This window comes from Erythrolamprus reginae, chromosome 1, assembly GCF_031021105.1.
Source record: "Erythrolamprus reginae isolate rEryReg1 chromosome 1, rEryReg1.hap1, whole genome shotgun sequence".
NCBI lineage: Eukaryota > Metazoa > Chordata > Lepidosauria > Squamata > Dipsadidae > Erythrolamprus > Erythrolamprus reginae.
Window position 1 is genome coordinate 323,809,330 of NC_091950.1, and position 22,216 is coordinate 323,831,545.

Sequence of the window (22,216 nt, forward strand, 5' to 3'; positions counted from 1 at the left end):
AGGCCTTCCTGTAGGCACCACTGGTGAAACTTGGACCACGTGTGGTCGTAGATTCGATTGGTCGAACCCCTTCTGGCCCTTAAAATGACCTCCACTGACTCGGGGTCATGACCACGCAGTTCTAAGTCTCTCCTGATAACAGCCAGGCGGTGAGGTGGAACCACTCCGGGTCTGGATGGAATGAGGCCCCCTGCCGCAGCATATCCCCCGAAACGGGGAGTCGCCAAGGGTCCTGGACGGACAACTGTTGGAGATCCGCGAACCAGGACCGGCGGGGCCAATGAGGGGCGATTAAGATTACTCGGGCCCTCTCGGTGAGAACCTTGTGAATCACGTCCGGGAGAATTGGAATTGGAGGAAATGCGTAGAGTAGGCCTGGAGGCCATGGACTCCGGAGGGCATTGATTGCTTCCGCTCCCGGGGATGGAAATCTGGAAAAGAAGCGAGGGAGTTGGGCGTTCGCATTGGTCGCGAAGAGATCCAGAATTGGTAGGCCGAATCTGAGGCTGATTTGATGGAACAGGTCTTGATGGAGGTTCCACTCCCCTGGGTCTATCGTTGCTCGAGATAGCCAATCCGCCTGGACGTTGAGGCTCCCCGAGATGTGGTCGGCTAGGAGCGACCGAAGATGTTTCTCCGCCCAAAGGCCTAACTTGAGGGCCTCCCTCATGAGGGCCCTGGATCTCGTGCCCCCCTGTCTGCAGATATGGCTTTTTGTGGCAATGTTGTCGGTGAGAATGAGAACGTGCCGGTTGGGAATGCGAGGAGAGAAATGCTTCAGAGCCAGGGAAACGGCTCTTAACTCTAGCCAATTGATTGGCCTGGAAGCCTCCTCCGGGGACCAAGTGCCCTGGGCTATCATCCCCTGGGCGTGGGCGCCCCATCCCGATAGACTGGCATCTGTGGTGATGACAAATTGATCCGGGCACCTGAACGGGGATCCTTTGTCCATGGCCGGAGACTTCCACCACTTGAAGGATCTGCGAACACTTGGTGGGATGACAATGCGACGATTTGAGCTGTGCCCCGATCTCTGAAAGGGTAATAGGAGCCACTGAAGTTCCCTAGCATGAAGGCGAGCCCAGGGAATGATGCCTATGCATGACACCATCTTCCCCAAAAGGGATGACAGAGTTACTATGGATACTGAAGATTTAGATAAAATGTTAGAAATTAACTCCCCTATACTGAGTTTTCTCTCGGGAGAGAGAAAAACCTGGGAGGATTCTGAATTAATAATGGATCCCAGGTGTAAGATGGATGTGGAAGGTTGGAGATGACTTTTATCAAAGTTGATGGAGAATCCATGGTCCTGAAGGACTGACATGGTGACAGAAAGGTCTGTTTTCACTTTCTCTAGGGAGTTCCCATGAATCAAAATATCATCAAGATAACATAAAATGTGGATGGGAGACGCCCGGATATAGGACGCCAGGGACCCCAAGAGCTTTGTAAAGACCCGAGGGGCCGAGGAAAGGCCAAATGGCATCGCCCTATACTGGAAATGCCTGCCTTGAAAGGAAAAACGTAAAAATTTTCTGTGACATTTGGCTATAGGAATGTGGAGGTAGGCCTCAGTGAGGTCTAAGGAGACCATAAAATCTCCCGTGTGGATGGCGGCCAAAATAGAGGATAAGGATTGCATCTTAAACTTCCTATATTTGATGAATAGGTTCAGCTTCTTTAAATCCAAAATAGCTCTCCAACCTCCGGAAGACTTTGGAACCATAAATAGGATGGAGTAAAAACCTAGTCCCCTCTGACCGGAAGGAACCGGTTGAATGGCTCTGATGGACAATAAATGAGAAATGGCCTCCTCCATACGGTTACAATCTGAGGGGGACCTGGGAGAAGGGCAGGAAATAAAACGTTTCGGGGGAGGAGAAATAAATTCTAAAAGAAGGCCTGTTTGAACAGTGTCAATGACCCAGGGGTCCTTGGAGGTGAGACGCCAATTAGAGGCGAAATGGGCTAGGCGACCCCCTATGGGAATTGAGGCAGGATTACCATCTAGGTTTTTTTGAAGCCCTGTTAGAGGACGCTCCCCTTTGGAAGCGAAAACCTCTGCCCCTGGAGTTCCTACCTTGGGAACGAAAGCGGGGGGAATACTGACCTGGAGATCTCTGATAGGAAGCCGCTTGATCTTGTTGGCGCCCTGGGCAACGAAAGGACTGCGTTTTGGTAGCCTTTTTGGTGGTTGGACCCAAAACTTTCTTCTTGTCCGTGGTTTCCGTGAGGAGTGGATCCAGAAGATCACCGAAAAGAAGGTCGCGCTTTAAGGGTCCCTGGGATAGCTGCCACTTCTGGCGTACTCCCGCTTGCCAAGGGCGAATCCATAGGAGTCTTCTTGCCGTTGTAGAAGCTGCAATAGACTTAGCAGAAAATCTAGTAGATTGCAAGGTGGCATCAGCCACGTACTGAGCAGCTGCAAAGACCTTGTTGAAGTCTTGTTGACCTCTCAAGTCATCGGGAGGAATATGCTGTTGAAGTTGGCGAAGCCACAGAAGCATGGCTCTGGAGAAAAATGAAGCTGCTGCAGAACTTTTAATGGCCCAGGAATCTGCGGTGAATCCTCTTTTGAGCATTTGTTCAATCCGCTTGTCCTCTGGGCGGAGGACTTCCTCCGCTTCGCCTGGCACAGCCGCTGCCGAGTGAAGGATCTTGACAGGTTCATCCGGTTTAGGAAAGGATAGAAGCTCTTCATAGGAAGAGGAAAGTTTGTACAACTTTCTGTCCTTGGTGGAGGGATTAAGCCCAGAGGCTGGGAAATCCCACTGTTTAAGTAAAGCATCTTTAAACAATTTAGGCATAGGAATTACCTCGTTATCCTCCTGTTCCTCTGTGAAGTAAGGTAAATTCTCCTCCGGGGGATCAGTGGAAGTGGAGGCTTGTTTCTCCTGGGCCGCTAATCCCGTAGAAATTCTAGCTTTGAGGAGGAGAGATTTGAACAATTGAGAAGGAAAAATAGTAATTGGAGAAGGAACCTTTATTTGGGATTCCTCATCATCTGAGAGGCCTTGAAAGGGATCCTCATCATCCTCCATATCCTCATATTCGTCCTGAGAGGAGTCTGAATCATCCTGAATAGGAGCTCTAACCGCTGGGGAAGAACCCAAAAGGGCGGGAGGGACGAGGAGGAGGAGGAGGTAAGGGAAGCTCATTGATGGTAGAGAGTTTGGCATCAATGGCCTTGGACAACACAGAAAAAATAGATTGGAACTCAGGAGGTAAACTAGAAATATCAGCAGGAATGGCAGAAGAATCCCTAAAGGCCTGGGAAGATCCTGGCTGGGGGGAATCTTCAATAATATCTGGTTCCTCTGGACCTATGCCCCATAGGTTAGGTTGGGGTCTGTCTAGGTTAGGCTCATCCAGAGATAACACAGGGACCCCAGAAGGAGGTAGACTAGAAGCCTCTGGGGGGTCTTGACTACTGAGTACTTGGGCCTGTACTTTCAAACGTTTTGCTGATTTGTCATGGATTCTTTGTAGGGCTAGGTCCCTTCTCTTCTCGGCCCTGGTGACCTTGGTCGAGGGGCGGGCCCCTGGAGAAGAGGAGGAAGAGGCCTGGGGGATACTAGTAATCTCATCGCCTGTAGGCCTGGCCTCTCTGGGACCTTTAGTTGTGCCTCTCTTGGGAAAAGTAGCCATAGTCTGACAATTAACAGAAGACAAGGCTGAGCCAATAACTGAATAAATAAGGAGAAGAATTTCAAGGACTTCCCAAGAGGAATGGATCCAGCTCCGAGGCCTCGAAGCTGCTGAGACTTGAGGGCAATCTGGGCAAACCCAGAGTTCGTGTCCCCAAATCCAGCGGGGCCAGCCTCCCTAAACTTTTAATTAAGTAAACCAAGGCACTCTGGTTGGAGGCTTAGCCGGTGGAGAATTAAGCCTGGGCGTCCCAAGGCCCGCTCCGGGATCCACGCGGTGGACTGAGGCCTACGCGGCTGGCAGGAGGCCAACACGAGAGGCCTAAATTTAAAAAGGGCGCGAAGGCCTTCGCGCCGAAAAATCGCTCCGTAATAGGATTCTTAAAGGGGAAGCGATCGACTAAGTCCAGGAGACTAGCAAGGCGTCTCACTCCGCAGGAGGTATATTTTAAGCCCTTTAATATATACAATAATGAATCAATAAATCAATAATTCAATACTTGCACCAAGACCTCCAGGCCAAAGGATTAAAGGAATCCACAAGCGGCAGCGGGGATCGTACACGGCAGAACCGCCGGGGGAAAACGAAACCGCAACTTCTCCAAAGGAAAAAAGCCGAGCCACAAACGGCTGGCGCTATTAGTGCAAGTAAATAATAATGGTAAAACAATTCTTACTACTTTTGAAGGAAAAGATCGAAGGGAAGGTGTTAGAATGTTGAACGAGCTATCACAATACAACCGCAGGATATGCGAACTGAGCGAATTCTGGGGAAGGGGCGGATCCGGCAAGCTTTTTTAATACTAGGCTCAGTTCCACCGGATTGGACATGAGCAACCCATGTGACTGCTGGACCCGCTCCTTCAGTACGGAGAAATGCAAGCGTATTTCTCTGCTTGCAAAAGGACATTTCAGCCTTCTAGATACGTAGGTAGGTAGGTACGTAGACAGAAAAGTAGAAAGGGAGGAACAACAAATATGACCCAAGTCTGGGAACAAAGTCCAACTGAAGGACACCCTGAAGTCTCTCTCGGAATGTCTCTGCTCTGTATTCCCCGGTCTCACAAGCTGGAAGGATGCAAGAGGATCCAAACCTCAGAAGGTAGCAGGATCTTCTCAGCTACTCGTCATCTTCCGCTGCAGTTGTCACTATACTGTAACCCAGTGATGGCGAACTGTGTTTTTACTTGGGCGCCAAAAGAGTGTGCCACGCGCTATTGCGCATGCGTAAGTGCCCACACCCAAAATTCAATGCCTGGGGAGGGCGAAAACAGTTTCCCCTAACCCCCCCCCCGGAGGCCCTCTGGAGGCCGGAAACAGCCTGTTTCCTAACTTCTGGTGGGCCCAGTAGGCTCGTGTTTTGCCCTCCCCAGGTTCCAAAGGCTTCCCTGGAGCTGGGGGAGAGTAAAAATGCCCTCCTCCACCTCCCCAGAGGCTCTCTGGAAGCCAAAAACACCCTGTGTGAGCCAAAAATCAGCTAGCCGGTACACACACATGCATGTTGACAAAATTGAACGGGTCCAAAGACGGGCTACAAGAATGGTGGAAGGTCTTAAGCATAAAACGTATCAGGAAAGACTTAATGAACTCAATCTGTATAGTCTGGAGGACAGAAGGAAAAGGGGGGACATGATGGAAACATTTAAATATGTTAAAGGGTTAAATAAGGTCAGGGAGGGAAGTGTTTTTAATAGGAAAGTGAACACAAGAACAAGGGGACACAATCTGAAGTTACTTGGGGGAAAGATCAAAAGCAACATGAGAAAATATTATTTTACTGAAAGAGTAGTAGATCCTTGGAACAAACTTCCAGCAGACGTGGTTGGTAAATCCACAGTAACTGAATTTAAACATGCCTGGGATAAACATATATCCATCCTAAGATAAAATACAGAAAATAATATAAGGGCAGACTAGATGGACCATGAGGTCTTTTTCTGCCGTCAGACTTCTATGTTTCTATGTTGGAGCTGAGCTAGGGCAATGGCTCGTGTGCCAGCAAATATGGCTCTGCGTGCCACCTGTGGCACCCGTGCCATAGATTCACCATCACTGCTGCAACCCATAATATTAGCTAGAAAGTAAAGACATTTCTCTCAATACATTTCTCTTTAGGCCTCTGACTTGGTTAGTTTTCTTCCCTCATTGGGGAAACAGGCAATCCAGGCTGCAATTTTGCATCGTCTCACCTGGGAATGATCCCTACTGCAGGCAATCATACTGCCTTCTGAATATTCCCATACGCCTGCTTAAGAATCAATTGCAAAATGTAAAGCCAGCCTAGTTACCATAATAAGGAAATGGCTCATATAAAAAAAAAGGAATCCAAGGGAGATTTTAAAAAACCCAAATACTTTTGTTGGCTCACTCAAATATCTGCCTTGGCAAAAAGATGGGCAAAGAGAAGAAAAAAAACATTACTACTAAGCCAGGAATAGATCACCCCTAAACACATGAATTACCTCCTTGTTTGCTGAGTTTAACAAGATACAGACTCCTACCTGTCCAGCCATGTCAGCAGAGCCTTAGCAGCACCGATGAGTTCTACCACAGAGGTAAGGAATTCATTAGGAGGTTTGCGTGAGCTATTTCCATCGTAGTTTGAACTCTTCCTCCGGGTGCCGATGTAGTTTTGCAGATTGTTGGATGCAGCTCGTAACTTAAGAATCAAATTCTTCATGTTGTCTGTTTCAAGGCCATAATTCTACAAAAAAGAGAATATATATATATTTTTAAAATGAGCGTCCTGGTCTCTCAAAATGTTCACTAAGTGCCCAAGGTGAAAGCAAAGGTAGATTATTGGGAAGCATCTACCGTGCGCCATAAACCTGCATAGAAGGTAGTCCTGAACTTGCAACAGTTCATTTAGTGAACGTTCAAAGTTACTATGTCACTGAAAAAGTGACTTATGACCATTTTTTTCACACTTGCAACCACTGCGGTATCCCCATGGTCAGTTATCAAAATTCAGATGCTTGGCAACTGACCTATAAATATTATGGTTGCGAAGTCCCAGGGTCATATGATCAACTTTTGTGACCTTTTGACAAGCAATGGAGAAGTCAGATTCACTTAACAACCTATCAAGTGTAGTGATTCACTTAACTCTGGCAAGAAAGATCATAAAATGGGGCAAAATTCACTTAACAGCAGTCTCAATTGTGGTCGTAAGTTGAGAACTACCTGTATTCACTTAACAGCAGTCTCAATCGTGATCGTAAATTGAGGACTACCTGAAGATGTGTACCACTCCTTAAGTGGTACACATCTTTTTCAATGTCACTATAGCTGTGAGGAAGGAAGGGCACAGATGCATAATTTACAGCAAAGATGCAGATGTGTTAAGGTACCATATGGCCACCACTGACATTGTGAAATACCATTTAGCCTATAGTCTTCTGCAGCCCTCTGCCAGTGAAAATGAAACCCGAGAGGGCCACAGACTGCCCTCCCCTACACTGTATTCTTGCTTTTCTTTTTAAAAATAAAAAATAACATTTAAAAAATCCCAGTTATATGTAATGCTCAGGCATTCAGTTTAAAGAGGAAATTAAAAAATTATACTTGTCTCAGCATTATATTTAAACGTCCTTTTAAATCAGAGAACTTGATTTAAATTATTTCATAAAATGCTTTCAATCAGTTTTTGTTCATTTATTTGACCATAATTAAGTTGCATTTCAGATATGACATTTGATTGATTGATCAATGCACACTGCTTCAGACACTCACATATGCTTAAATTTATCCCTGGAGGATGAATTTAATCCTCTTAGGGAGATTAAAATAATGTTTAGTAGTTCAAAATCAGCATGACAATTCTGTCACCCAAAATATTTCGTCTCAAACCACAAAATGCGCCTCCGTGAAGAATGAAAGAAAGTACAGGAATATGTTAAAGAAAGAAAGTAATATTTACATTTTTTTCCCTACCAAACTATGCATATCTGTATTCTCAAGTGCAAAGCATAAACACTAGAAAAACCACCTTAAACCTACTGTAGTTTTTAAAAGATCTGGGGCATGTGGACTGAAGCAGTAGGTTAATCTACAGGTACCCACTTCAACCAGTAATAATTGCACCAAAGAACAGTTAGGTACTAGAGGTTAACTATATAGCAATAGCACTTAGACTTTTTAAAAAAATATAGTTTTTATTAAACATTTTTCACATTTAAAAACAAAAAATGACAAACTATTTAAGGGACCATCTCCTGCCGCATACCTCCCAGCGACCGACTAGACCCCACAGAGTTGGCCTTCTCCGGGTCCCAGTGACTAAGCAATGTCAGTTGTGTCAGGAATTAAAAATCCTGAGGTAATGTCTTAATGCAGAAGGTAGGCCTCAGTTGAGAATGCTGAGTCATTCTGAGTCAGTTGAGCATGCAGCAACCTAGTAATTATGTGAAAAGAATTTAACTAGGCAAGAGCTCTTTGCTCGCTCGCTCTCTGTTCGCTGTTAGCTGTGTGCTGTTGCTGTTCGTGAGAAATATGCTTTGAAGAAGCTGTAATGCTGTATGGGTTGATTCTTGTGAGTTATTGAACTAAAATAGTTGTAGCAAGGTACTAATAAGATACTAGTTTATTGTATGTATAGTATAGGTGGTAGTAGTAGTAGAAGTAGTAGTAGTAGTAGTAGTATAAAGAAGTAAATATATTTTTCCACAACTTTCTACTGCTGCTGTGTTTCATTGAAGACTTCACTTCCATTTCTACTGGTCTGTGGCTGGCTGGCTGGTTATGTTGGTGGGCTGGCTGGACTGGACTGGTTTGCTGCTTGGGCACAACCAAGCTAGTTTCCACAAATGCAAGTTCTGATAAGTTGGCAGGTCTGCACTCCCTCCACCCTACTGGCTCTCCGTAAGGCCCTGAAAACCTGGCTTTGCTAGCAGGCCTGGGGGCCGTGAGACAGATAGCTTATTCCAGCCAAGATATGATTCGATTGGGATGTTTGATAGTATGATTGCACCATCATGACTATATGTGGCAAAACAGAAGTTGCCTCTTTCCCCTTTGGCAGGATATTTTTACTATCAAGTTTTGTCTTAATATAATCCTGGTTTGTTTGTTATGTGCACATGTACTGGCAAATGCATTTGCTGAAGTCTAAGTAATAAGTAAAGAGAGGTTTAGATCTGAGGCTCACATTTGCTTGCGTATATAATCTTCCATCATTTTCATTTCTCTTTATTACTAGTCATGATTTCTGAAACTAGATTTTCTTTCTTCGGGGTACAATTCAAGAGCAATAAAAGGTAAAGATTGAGTCAAGTCAGTTCCTTGTTACCTTACAGATATGTCCGTGCAGTTTGCTTGGCATCAAGTAGTGTGCTATTATGTTGTTTACAACTTCCCAGTACTGCCTGCAGATTTGGGTCTCGTGGGTGGTCTCACATCCAAATAGTAAGCAAATTATACCGCTTAGCTTTTTCTGTATCAGCCAAGTGTGCCCAGGCTGTTATGGATTAAACAATAAAAACACCCCAAACTGGATTGACCACAACCTCCAATCCTCTACCTAACCAAATTCTCAGATAGTAGTTCATCAGCCCTCTCTTGGATCACTTTCTGGTTCACATGTCAATCGTTGCCTTGCTTGATTGACCTCCACGCCAATGATTTCTCAGAGAACTCGCTACCTATCTCAGGGGCATCAGCAATTGAAACAGCTCACCTAGAGCAGTGTTTCCCAACCTTGGCAACTTGAAGATATCTGGACTTCAACTCCCAGAATTCCCCAGCCAGCATTCGCTGGCTGGGGAATTCTGGGAGTTGAAGTCTAGATATCTTCAAGTTGCCAAGGTTGGGAAACACTGACCTAGAGTCACATTTGCAGAAAACGAATGAATGAATAAGGTTGCACGACGGAATCATGGCAATAAGAGTAGTGAAACAGATTTATTCTGGGAATTCTGGGAGTTGAAGTCCAGATATCTTCAAGTTGCCAAGGTTGGGAAACACTGACCTTGAGTCACATTTGCAGAAAACGAATAGTAAATGAATAAGGTTGCACGACGGAATCATGGCAATAAGAGTAGTGAAACAGATTTTATTTCTCCATTTTTATTGGGTCCGCTGTATAACAACAGCATTTAGATTTACATACCACTTCATGGTGCTTTGCAGCACTCTCTGGGCAGTTTACAATGTCAGCATATTGTCCCCAACAATCTGGGCCCTCATTTTACCGACCTCAGAAAGATTTAAGGTTGAGTCAATCTTGAGCCAGTCAGGATCGAACTCCAGGCAGAATCAGCTTGCAATACTACATTCTAACCACTGCACCACCACTTGGCCTCTGAGCTAGTCAGTTATTTCACTCATGTTATTCAATATCTATAGGAAAGTCAAGTAGTGATACTATGGACAAACCTTGAATTATATGGAGATCTAGACTCTGCAAGGAGATAGTTCGACTCTAGATAGATCAAACCAAAATCAGATCTGAATCCCTGAAAGGAGAAGGTACTTGCACATACTGTGGGTGATCAAACAGATTTCATCTTGATCCCTAAATCAGTTCTAGATGAGGCTGCCCTAACCTTGAAAGAAAAGATCTGCTTGAGCAACTGTGTGTGTTTTTTTCGGATAAAGACTCCCTAGGAATTGTTCGTGTTTTCATCACCTCAAGGTTAGATTATTGCAACAGTCTCTACATGAGGTTACCTTTGATGACACCCAGATGATTCAAATCTCAGTAGCTTGATTAAGAGATCCAGCCATGCTGAAGTCATTGATTACAAACAGGTTTCTGGGTCAATTCAAAGGGCTGATTTTAACTTTTAAAGCAATTACAGGGATTGGCAACCCTGTTTTAGCAGAGTCATTTTGACATGAATTTCTTGTCAAGAATCAGCTCACCCTATGTATGTGTCCTGAGAAGGATACTCCAGGTCTCCAACTCATGTGAGTCCAAAGACAGCCCCTCTATACCTTACTCCCTGAAATACAAGTGGCTCAAGCTTTACTTGCATTTCATGATGCAGTTAAAACCATCCTGTTTAGATGGATTCTTGGTGTGAACTATAGAACTGGGATATACAGTGATACCTTGTCTTACAAACTTAATTGGTTCTGGGATGACGTTCTTAAGGTGAAAAGCTTGTAAGACGAAACAGTGTTTCCCCTAGGAATCAATGGAAAAGCGATTAATGCGTGCAATTCACCCCTTTTGCCAGCCGAAGCGCCTGTTTTTGCGCTGCTGGGATTCCCCTGAGGTTCCCCTCCATAGGAAACCCCACCTCTGGACATCTGTGTTTTTGCGATGCTGCGGGGGAATCCCAGCATCGCAAAAACGAGTGCTTTGCTGGCAACGGAAGTCTGGCGGTGGGGTTTCCCAGCGAAGGGAGCATCAGTGAAATCACAGCATCGCAAAACATCAAAGTCCTCGAAACCCCATCTCCGGACCTCTGTGTTTTTGCAATGCTGCAATTTCACTGAGGCTCCCCTCGCTGGGAAACCCCACCTCCAGACTTCCATTGCCAGCGAAGCACCCATTTTTGCACTGCTGGGATTCCCCTGCAGCATCACAAAAACACGGGAGTCCAGAGGTGGAGTTTCCCATGGAGGGGAGCCTCAGGGGAATCCCAGCAGTGCAAAAAAGGGTGCTTCGCTGGTAACGGAAGTCCGGAGGCGGGGCATCCCAGTGGCAGCGGTGGGTTTGTAAGGTGAAAATAGTTTGTAAGAAGAGGTAAAAAAATCTAAAACCCCAGGTTTGTATCTCGAAAAGTTTGTATGATGAGGCGTTTGTAAGATGAGGTATCACTGTATTAGTAATTGTTTAAGATGTTGTTGTTATTATTATTTATTATTATTATTTATTAGATTTGTATGCCGCCCCTCTCTGAAGACTCCTTTATGGTTTTATTTTTTTTAGCTTAGTTTTGTGTACATTACTAAATTGAGCTGTTTTGAAATAGGCCTATTCACTATATTAATTGAAATAAATAAGTGGTGGTTGAGAGAAGAAAGAAATTGTAGCATTCACACAGGAGTAATATGTGAAACAAGCACTTAAAGAATCGCTTTGCTCAACAAAATACTTCATGCTCATGCTCAACTTCATCCTTTCCCTGGTGAAAAGTCTGCGGAATGTCAGAACGGAGTTTATATGCATGTCCTCAATCCACTCTATGCAAAATATGTAATTTCTAGAAATATTTTCCCTCCTTATTTATGTGGGCAGTTGCATAGCACATCTCAGAAGCTCAATACACCTTTTCATCACCCAAAGAAAAACACACACATCACTGGGAACACCTGAAGGTCAAACATTCCTGTCTTGTTAATCATTAATCCAAGTAACTGTGGATCAAGTTGCCTTTGACAGGGTTTCCGTAAAGCTTATTAGAATTTTCCCTGGCATAATGCAGAGAGCTTTAAAGCTTGTATCCGATGCATCTTACTAGACAGGACAGTGAAAAGTGAACATTGCCTTTTAGCATTCAGTGTTTTGAAAGATAGCCAGGATTAAAAAAAAACAACTTGCACCCAATGGGATATTATTATTCTTCAGCACTTACACAGCATTTCAAAGCTGCAGGCTGAACTTAGCAATTTGTATTACAGTCAGCCTTACAACAGTCAACCAAGCCATCAGTGTATTGTACAGTATTATTTCTCTCCTCCCAAGGGAATGAAACTAATTTCCCCTTAAGGCCATCTGTGGGTAAGTAGGGATTAATCAGCTAACACTCCGATCCTCTTAAATTTCTCAGAGGCTCTTAGAAGGTAGGGAGAGTTATGTGGTCCATAATTCTATCTGTTTATCTATATACCTACCTACCCACACATCAATTACCTTCAAGTTGATTCTTTCTCAACTGCCTAGACCCGTGATGGAGAACCTATGGATCTATGGAGTACAACTGGTGCCAATGGAGGAAGGGAAGACTACGGCCAGGCCCACCTCCCTTTCAAATCTCATTCTCCTTGATGGGGCACTCGGCTCCTTTTCTCTCTTTTCCTGCTTGGGTTTTGGGATACCTTTGTAGAAACCCCACCTATGGCTAAGGGCAAAGCGACCAGGAAGAAGCAGGAAGCAAGTGGAAGCATATGTGGTGCTTGGCAATCCAGATTCTACTCTTCGCCTTCTCGTGGCTTGGAAGTCCAGCAGGAAGGGAAGGGGAAGCGGCAGCCAGTGAAAGTGGAGCCAGAGCTGTGCTTCCGCTAGTACCTTCCTCCTCTCCCCAGCGCCGCAGCCGCAAAGCAGGAGGGAGCCTAAAAGCTGAGTCGCTAGTCAGGCTTCCTCCCGAGGTAGGGAGACATGCCGCAAAGTCCACCATGGCCACTAAGGTGAGAAGACCACCCCAGCTGGCCTCCCCACTCACCCACCCCAGGTTTTGGGAGTGCTGGCTTGGCCGCGATGCCCCCTTATGTTTTGGTTTGTGTTTGGAAGCAGCGGCGGCGGCAAGGAAGAAGTTGAGGTACCTTGAGGGAATCTAAGGAGAAGGGTGAGGCTTGCGTGAGCTGGCCAGTAGCTCTTGTCCTTCCCCCTGCAATTGCTAGTGATTTTCTGGGGTGGCGGAGCTGCGCATAAGGAATGCTGGGAGCCAGGTCAGGATTAGAGTTAGGCATCATTTGCTGGTTGGGGGTGGCTGCCTATCCTGTCCTCTGCTCTTTCCCTGGCTCGGATCACCCGGTGGCAGGCATGGTGGGGGGTCATGTGGGGGTGTCCCACCAGCTGTGCTTGACTTTGCACCTCCACGATTTTTATCAAGCAAATTGTGAATGAGGCGCATATGCAGTGTGGGGGGAGGGTTGCGTGTACATATGGGGGGCGTGTTGCATTATGTCTAGTGGCACGCAACAACAAAAAGGTTTGCTATCACTGTCCTAGACAGTCTCTTAATCCTTCATGGCAAGATTTTGGAAGTGTTTTGTCACTGCCTTCTAAGTTGGACTAAAAAAAAGGATTGGGTCAAGGTCACCCAGCTGGTTTGTGTTTACGGCAAGAGCAGAAAACACAATCTCCTGGTTTGTAGTCTAGTGCCTTAAGCACTATACCAAGCTATCTATCTCAATATCTATCCACTTTTTCAATTGTCTAGCAGATGGAATACAGTTGAAACTGGGCAGGAGTGGCCTATACAATTTTTAGTTGGAGAATAGGCGTTGATTGCTTACCTGAACGCCTCTTCTCGTACGGTGAGCGGGTACAGCAGTCACATGGGTTGCTCATGTCCAATCCGGTGGAACTGAGCCTAGTGTTAAAAAAGCTTGCCGGATCCGCCCCTTCCCCAGAATTCGCGAATCCATAGACTAGGCTCAGCTGTGAAGCTCTGTAGTGTTCAACTCTTATAGTTAGAGGAAGAAAGGTTATAGGAAGGTAAAGAAGACACATACAAGGGCGGGAAGTGACTGCTGTACCCGCTCACCGTACGAGAAGAGGCGTTCAGGTAAGCAATCAACGCCTATTCTCCGTACTGAAGGAGCGGGTCCAGCAGTCACATGGGACATACCCAATAGATGGTCCCTAGGGAGGGATTAGATTGCTATCGTGTGAGATAACGGATTGGAGTACCCTTCTGCCGAAGGCAGCGTCCGCTGAAGCGTAAGAATCAATCTTGTAGTGCCTGATGAAGGAATTTGGCGAGGCCCAAGTGGCTGCTTTGCAGACCTCCTCCAACGGGGCTTGAGTCGCCCAAGCGGCCGAGGTGGCTGCGCTCCTGGTGGAATGTGCTGTGATGTTCCTTGGAACTGAGAGGGAGGCCGACTCATAGGCCTTAGATATAGTCCCTCTGATCCAACGGCCTATTACTGTTGAAGACACTTTGGCACCCATGACTCTGGGGTGATAGGCTATGAAAAGTGCTTCTGACCTCCGAAAGGGTCCTGTGCGTTGGATATAGATTCTCAGCGCTCTAATGAGATCCAGGGTGTGCCATCTAATTGCCAAAGGATGGTCTCGTTGGAGGCAGAAAGAAGGTAGAACAATATCCTGAGTTCTGTGGAACATGGAACTGACCTTGGGTAAGAAGGTGGGGTCCAGTCGCAAGACTACCTTGTCTTGATGGAATTGACAAAGGTCCTGCCTAATTGAAAGGGCAGCCAGCTCCGAAATGCATCGGGCAGAGGTAATAGCCACCAGGAATGCTACTTTAAAGGATAGGTACCTGAGGGACGCCGATTTTAAGGGTTCGTATGGTGCCTGCGTGAGGGAATGGAGAACCCGTGGCAAATCCCAAGATGGATACCTGTGGACCTTGGAAGGTCTGAGGTTGGCTATGCCCTTGAGGAATTCCTGAACTGCTGGGAAGGATCGGAGAGGCTGTCTGCGGGGCCCCCCTAGGACAGATGAAATGGCTGCCAGATGACGCCGGAGGGTGCTGGTGGAAAGTCCTTTATGGAAACCTTGCATAAGGAAGGAAATGATTCTGTGTATGGGAATGCACAGGGGAGAGAGGCCTTCCTGTAGACACCACTGGTGAAACTTGGACCACGTGTGGTCGTAGATTCGATTGGTCGAACCCCTCCTGGCCTTCAAAATGACCTCCACTGTATCGGGGTCGTGACCACGCAGTTCTAAGTCTCTCCTGATAACAGCCAGGCGGTGAGGTGGAACCACTCCGGGTCTGGATGGAATGAGGCCCCCTGCCGCAGCATATCCGCCGAAACGGGGAGTCGCCAAGGGTCCTGGACGGACAACTGTTGGAGATCCGCGAACCAGGGCCGGCGGGGCCAATGAGGGGCGATTAAGATTACTCGGGCCCTCTCGGTGAGGACCTTGTGAATCACGTCCGGGAGAATTGGAATTGGAGGGAATGCGTAAAGTAGGCCTGGAGGCCATGGGCTCCGGAGGGCATTGATTGCCTCCGCTCCCGGGGATGGAAATCTGGAAAAGAAGCGAGGGAGTTGGGCGTTCGCGTTGGTCGCGAAGAGATCCAGGATTGGTAGACCGAATCTGAGGCTGATTTGATGGAACAGGTCTTGATGGAGGTTCCACTCTCCTGGGTCTATCGTTGCTCGAGATAGCCAATCCGCCTGGACGTTGAGGCTCCCCGAGATGTGGTCGGCTAGGAGCGACCGAAGATGTTTTTCCGCCCAAAGGCCTAACTTGAGGGCCTCCCTCATGAGAGCCTTGGATCTCGTGCCCCCCTGTCTGCAGATATGGCTTTTCGTGGCAATGTTGTCGGTGAGAATGAGAACGTGCCGGTTGGGAATGCGAGGAGAAAAATGCTTCAGAGCCAGGGAAACGGCTCTTAACTCTAGCCAATTGATTGGCTTGGAAGCTTCCTCCGGGGACCACGTGCCCTGGGCTATCATCCCCTGGGCGTGGGCTCCCCATCCCGATAGACTGGCATCTGTGGTGATGACAAATTGATCCGGGCACCTGAACGGGGATCCTTTGTCCATGGCCGGAGACTTCCACCACTTGAAGGATCTGCGAACCATTGGTGGGATGACAATGCGACGATTTGAGTTGCTGTGCCCCGATCTCTGAAAGGGTAATAGGAGCCACTGAAGTTCCCTAGCATGAAGGCGAGCCCAGGGAATGATGCCTATGCATGACACCATCTTCCCCAAAAGGGAAGACAGGGTTACTATGGATACTGAAGGTTTAGATAAAATGCAAGAAATTAACTCCCCTATACTGAATTTTCTCTCGGGAGAGAGAAAAACCTGGGAGGATTCTGAATTAATAATGGATCCCAGGTGTAAAATGGATGTGGAAGGTTGGAGATGACTTTTATCAAAATTGATGGAAAATCCATGGTCCTGAAGGACTGACATGGTGATAGAAAGGTCTGTTTTCACTTTCTCTAGGGAGTTCCCATGAATCAAAATATCATCAAGATAACATAAAATGTGAATGGGAGACGCCCGGATATAGGCCGCCAGGGACCCCAAGAGCTTTGTAAAGACCCGAGGGGCCGAGGAAAGGCCAAATGGCATTGCCCTATACTGGAAATGCCTGCCTTGAAAGGAGAAACGTAAAAATTTTCTGTGGCATTTGGCTATAGGAATGTGGAGGTAGGCCTCAGTGAGGTCTAAAGAGGCCATGAAATCTCCCGTGTGGATGGCGGCCAAAATAGAAGATAAGGAGTGCATCTTAAACTTCCTATATTTGATGAATAGGTTCAGCTTCTTTAAATCCAAAATAGCTCTCCAACCTCCGGAGGACTTTGGAACCATAAATAGGATGGAATAAAACCCTAGGCCCTTCTGACCGGCAGGAACCGGTTGAATGGCTCTGATGGACAATAAGTGAGAAATGGCCTCCTCCATACGGTTACAATCTGAGGAGGACCTGGGAGAAGGGCAAGAAATAAAACGTTTCGGGGGGGGAGAAATAAATTCTAAAAGAAGGCCAGTTTGAACCGTGTCAATGACCCAAGGGTCCTTGGAAGTGAGACGCCAATTAGAGGCGAAATGGGCTAGGCGACCCCCTATGGGAAATGAAGAAAAATTACCATCTAGGTTTCTTTGAAGCCCTGTTAGAGGACGCTCCCCTTTGGAAGCGAAAACCTCTGCCCCTGGGGTTCCTACTTTGGGAACGAAAGCGGGGGGAATACTGACCTGGAGATCTCTGATAGGAAGCCGCTTGATCTTGCTGGCGCCCTGGGCGACGAAAGGACTGCGTTTTGGTAGCCTTTTTGGTGGTTGGACCCAAAACTTTCTTCTTGTCCGTGGTTTCCGTGAGGAGTGGATCCAGAAGATCACCGAAAAGAAGGTCGCGCTTTAAGGGTCCCTGGGATAACTGCCACTTCTGGCGTACTCCCGCTTGCCAAGGGCGAATCCATAGGAGTCTTCTTGCCGTTGTAGAAGCTGCAATAGACTTAGCAGAAAATCTAGTAGATTGTAAGGTGGCATCAGCCACGTACTGGGCAGCTGCAAAGACCTTGTTGAAGTCTTGTTGACCTCTCAAGTCATCGGGAGGAATATGCTGTTGAAGTTGGCGAAGCCACAGAAGCATGGCTCTGGAGAAAAAGGAAGCCGCTGCAGAACTTTTAATGGCCCAGGAATCTGCGGTGAATCCTCTTTTGAGCATTTGTTCAATCCGCTTGTCCTCTGGGCGGAGGACTTCCTCTGCTTCGCCTGGCACAGCCGCCGCCGAGTGAAGGATCTTGATAGGTTCATCCGGTTTAGGAAAGGATAGGAGCTCCTCATAGGAAGAGGAAAGTTTGTACAATTTTCTGTCCTTGGTAGAGGGATTAAGGCCAGAGGCTGGGAAATCCCACTGTTTAAGTAAGGCATCTTTAAACAATTTAGGCATAGGAATTACCTCATTATCCTCCTGTTCCTCTGTGAAGTAAGGTAAATTTTCCTCCGGGGGATCAGTGGATGTGGAGGCCTGTTTCTCCTGGGCCGCTAATCCCGTAGAAATTCTAGCTTTGAGAAGGAGAGATTTGAACAATTGAGAAGGAAAAATAGTAATTGGAGAAGGAACCTTTATTTGGGATTCCTCATCATCTGAGAGGCCTTGAAAGGGATCCTCATCCTCCTCCATATCCTCATATTCGTCCTGAGAGGAATCTGAATCATCCTGAATAGGAGCTCTAACCGCTGGGGAAGAACCCAAGGGGCGGGAGGGACGAGGAGGTGGAGGAGGTAAGGGAAGCTCATTGATGGTAGAGAGTTTGGCATCAATGGCCTTGGACAACACAGAAAAAATAGATTGGAATTCAGGAGGTAAACTAGAAATATCAGCAGGAATGGAAGGAGAATCCCTGAAGGCCTGGGAGGATCCTGGCTGGGGGGAATCTTCAATAATATCTGGTTCCTCTGGACCTATTCCCCATAGGTTAGGCTGGGGTCTGTCTAGGTTAGGCTCATCCAGAGATAACACAGGGACCCCAGAAGGAGGCAGACTAGAAGCCTCTGGGGGGTCTTGACTACTGAGTACTTGGGCCTGTACTTTCAAACGTTTTGCTGATTTGTCATGGATTCTTTGTAGGGCTAGGTCCCTTCTCTTCTCAGCCCTGGTGACCTTGGTCGAGGGGCGGGCCCCTGGAGAAGAGGAGGAGGAGGCCTGGGGAATACTGGTAATCTCATCGCCTGTAGGCCTGACCTCTCTGGGACCTTTAGTTGTGCCTCTCTTGGGAAAAGTAGCCATAGTCTGACAATTAACAGAAGACAAGGCTGAGCCAATAACTGAATAATTAGGGAGAAGAATTTCAAGGACTTCCCAAGAGGAATGGATCCTGCTCCGAGGCCTCGGAGCTGCTGAGACTTGAGGGCAATCTGGGCAAACCCAGAGTTCGTGTCCCCAAATCCAGCGGGGCCAGCCTCCCTAAACTTTTTAATTAAAGTAAACCAAGGCACTCTGGTTGGAGGCTTAGCCGGTGGAGAATTAAGCCTGAGCGTCCCAAAGCCCACTCCGGGATCCACGCGGTGGACTGAGGCCTACGCGGCTGGCAGGAGGCCAACACGAGAGGCCTAAATTTAAAAAGGGCGCGAAGGCCTTCGCGCCGAAAAAATCGCTCCGTAATAGAATTCTTAAAGGGGAAGCGATCGACTAAGTCCAGGAGACTAGAAAGGCGTCTCACTCCGCAGGAGGTATTATTTTTAAGCCCTTTAATAGTAATACAATAATGAATCAATGAATCAATACTTGCACCAAGACCTCCAGGCCAAAGGATTAAAAGAATCCACAAGCGGCAGCGGGAATCGTAAACGGCAAAACCGCCGGGGGAAAACGAAACCGCAACTTCTCCAAAGGAAAAAAGCCGAGCCACAAACGGCTGGCGCTATTAGTGCAAGTAAATAATAAGGATAAAACAATTCTTACTACTTTTGAAGGAAAAGATCGAAGGGAAGGTGTTAGAATGTTGAACGAGCTATCACAATACAACCGCAGGATATGCGAACTGAGCGAATTCTGGGGAAGGGGCGGATCCGGCAAGCTTTTTTAACACTAGGCTCAGTTCCACCGGATTGGACATGAGCAACCCATGTGACTGCTGGACCCGCTCCTTCAGTACGGAGAAACTGAATAGATGGTTTCTTTGAATTTCTCCAAGGGGAGAAGATGCTCCTTTAATGAGGATAGTAACCCCACCGCTGAAAAATCCCATGGGAAGAAACACATCTTAGTATCTTCCAAATCAGGGAGGCAGGTAATCCACATTCTTCTGGAAAGGTGACTGTCCAACAAATGGCAGGACATCAACACAAGCTCTTGGCCATCTCATAACTAACTAAATCCAAGAACACAGTTTATTTTTCTGAAGTTCCATTTCTCCAGCTTGTATGACAATTCATAAGAAAAAATGCAGGCATTCTACATACCTATTAGATAGATTTAACCTAAATGATATCAATTATTGAACCACCTTCAAAACAGATGAACAGGACATCTCATTCATGAACAACATTTGATAATACTTCTACCAGAACTGATCTATCAGACACAGAACACTTGTCCAATGATTTGCATGGCACCAACTCCAGTGTGTTCTGTGCAGTAGACAAGAAAATTTCTAACTGTCTAGAAATTTTTTGGGAGCTGGTCTTTCTTGCTGACACAAGGAATATGAATCACAGAGCGGGTTTGACCTAATAGTAACCATAAATTTAACAGTGTTTCTTAATTTCTGCAACTTTAAGGGTGTGTGGACTTCAAGCTGGCTTGAGGAAGTTTAGAAGTTGAAGTCCACACAACTTGGAACTCTGGGTTAGCATTTCAAGAGAAGAGCCTTTATAAAAGGCTCCTTTCTGTTTTAGATTAATGGCAGCTTCTTGTCATCCAAACTTGGGACAAAATGTGTTTAATTCACAATGATTCAGAAAAGCAAACCCAGTTGAGACTATAGTTTATGGGATTTTCTAGTATTTCCAAAAGGAACATTACAACAGGACAAGGACTATTGAATGAACAGGAGTTGGCTCATAGACGTTTATTTATGTGCTCATCAGGCTTCTCTACCTCTGACTTTTTGTAAATTTAAGTGTTCTTCATCATAAATTTCTAGAAAACAAAAATGAAATATGATTACAGCCTACCAATTTTGGAAAAAGAAGGAGGAACGAGCTAGAAGGGAACAAGACAGGGGAGCGAAAACAATCTCATCCATTTGTCTTCTGGTAAATGAGTGTTTTGTGACTGCCCATGCCAACTAGATTAGTTCTTCTGAAAATGAGCAAACCTCAATCCCCAATAGCAGCCAGGAGAGCTAAACATTTTTAGGTACGCCTCCATCTCAAAATAGCTGACTGCCTCTGAAGTAATACAAAATGACTAAGTTATAACATACCATGGCTTCTTTGTGGCTTAGATTGAGGGTTCAACTCAGCCTCTGTAATACAAAAACCATGATTTATGGCTTGGGGCACTATGATTTGTTCAATAAACAAAAGTTAAGCAAATCATGGATGTGTGTGTGTGTGTGTGTGTGTGTGTGTGTGTGTGTGTGTGTGTGTGTGAAAGAGAGAGAGAGTGTGAGAGAGAGAGTGTGTGTGTGTGTGTGTGAGAGAGAGAGAGAGAGAGAGAGAGTGAGAGAGAGAGAGAGAGAGAGAGATCATGAATTCTGCTTTCCGCAGGAGATGGAATGGCATTTTGACCAATTCTGCTTAATATATTAAACAAGAAAGATTAAGTTGAAGGGTCAAATTGAAGAAGGAACACTACTTTGACAAATGTTGATCTCTCAGGGTGTCCAGGGGGAAAGAATTTTGAAATTCCCTGATATTTCCCGACATTTCCCTGTAATTTGAGATCTAGTTAAGGTGCGGTCGTAGATGACGCCATACCAAATGGCTAAGCCGTGGAGAAATATTGGTAGCTGAGGAAGCAAGTTGTTGCCACAGTTATGCTCATTTTTGCTTGACTCTGCCAGGCAGAGTGATCTGGGTGGGGTTTTTTACATGATTTTCCCCTGACTTTTAAACATTTTAATAAAGTTTATTTTTTTCTCCTGATTTATTCCTTTTTTTCACAAATTCCCTGATAATTGCCTGATATTTCCCGAATCATCAATTTCCCTGATTTTTCCCTGATTTCCCTATTTACCAGGTTTGCTGGACAACTTGTCTCTATATCTCTGATTAAAAGCTAGGACAGAAGAGTGTCTTAGATGGATGTCATAGATATTATTCAAAGCAAGATTGTATTCAATAATTTCAGGACAACAGGTATGTGTTTACTGGTATGATCCTAAACTCCCTTATTCCAACATGGATTGTTGTATGTATTGAAAATTGCCAGGTTAAATATGTTTCCTTAGCATCCTTTAACGCAAATTATCTGCAATTGTGTAATCGCAAGGAATGGGGTTGATTTAAGTCAATAGTTGCAAGTCTAATGCACCAGTTACAAAACAAAAAGCATATCAAAGCCTCCAGTTAATCAAGTGCAAATGATTTCTGTCCTAGTCCTCTGAATGCAATTTGCAAAGGGAATCCACAGCTCTGCCCATTTTAAGAAGAATACACTTAAACGCAAGATGTGTTACATAATGAATGGAATGCAGCCGGTTAAGGGCAGAAGTATGATGAAAAATTCTTTCCCACCATTCTCACTGATGAAACAGCCTATGCTTTTGGCACCGGCTCACTGGATTGAATAAGCACTTCATTCAAATGTATTCTTACCATGAAAGAAAGTGCACAAACACAACAGCCATTAA

The 22,216-nt window shown here is 45.9% G+C and overlaps 1 protein-coding gene across 1 annotated transcript in view; it reads right to left on the reverse strand.

Annotated features, from left to right (window-relative positions):
• CNKSR3 (CNKSR family member 3) overlaps positions 1 to 22,216 on the reverse strand; it is a 108,598-nt gene that overhangs the window by 42,903 nt on the left and 43,479 nt on the right. Inside the window, exon 3 of the mRNA XM_070733739.1 lies at positions 6,152 to 6,354. Within this exon, the coding sequence (XP_070589840.1) occupies positions 6,152 to 6,354 (203 nt within the window). The remainder of the gene's footprint in view (positions 1 to 6,151; positions 6,355 to 22,216) is intronic.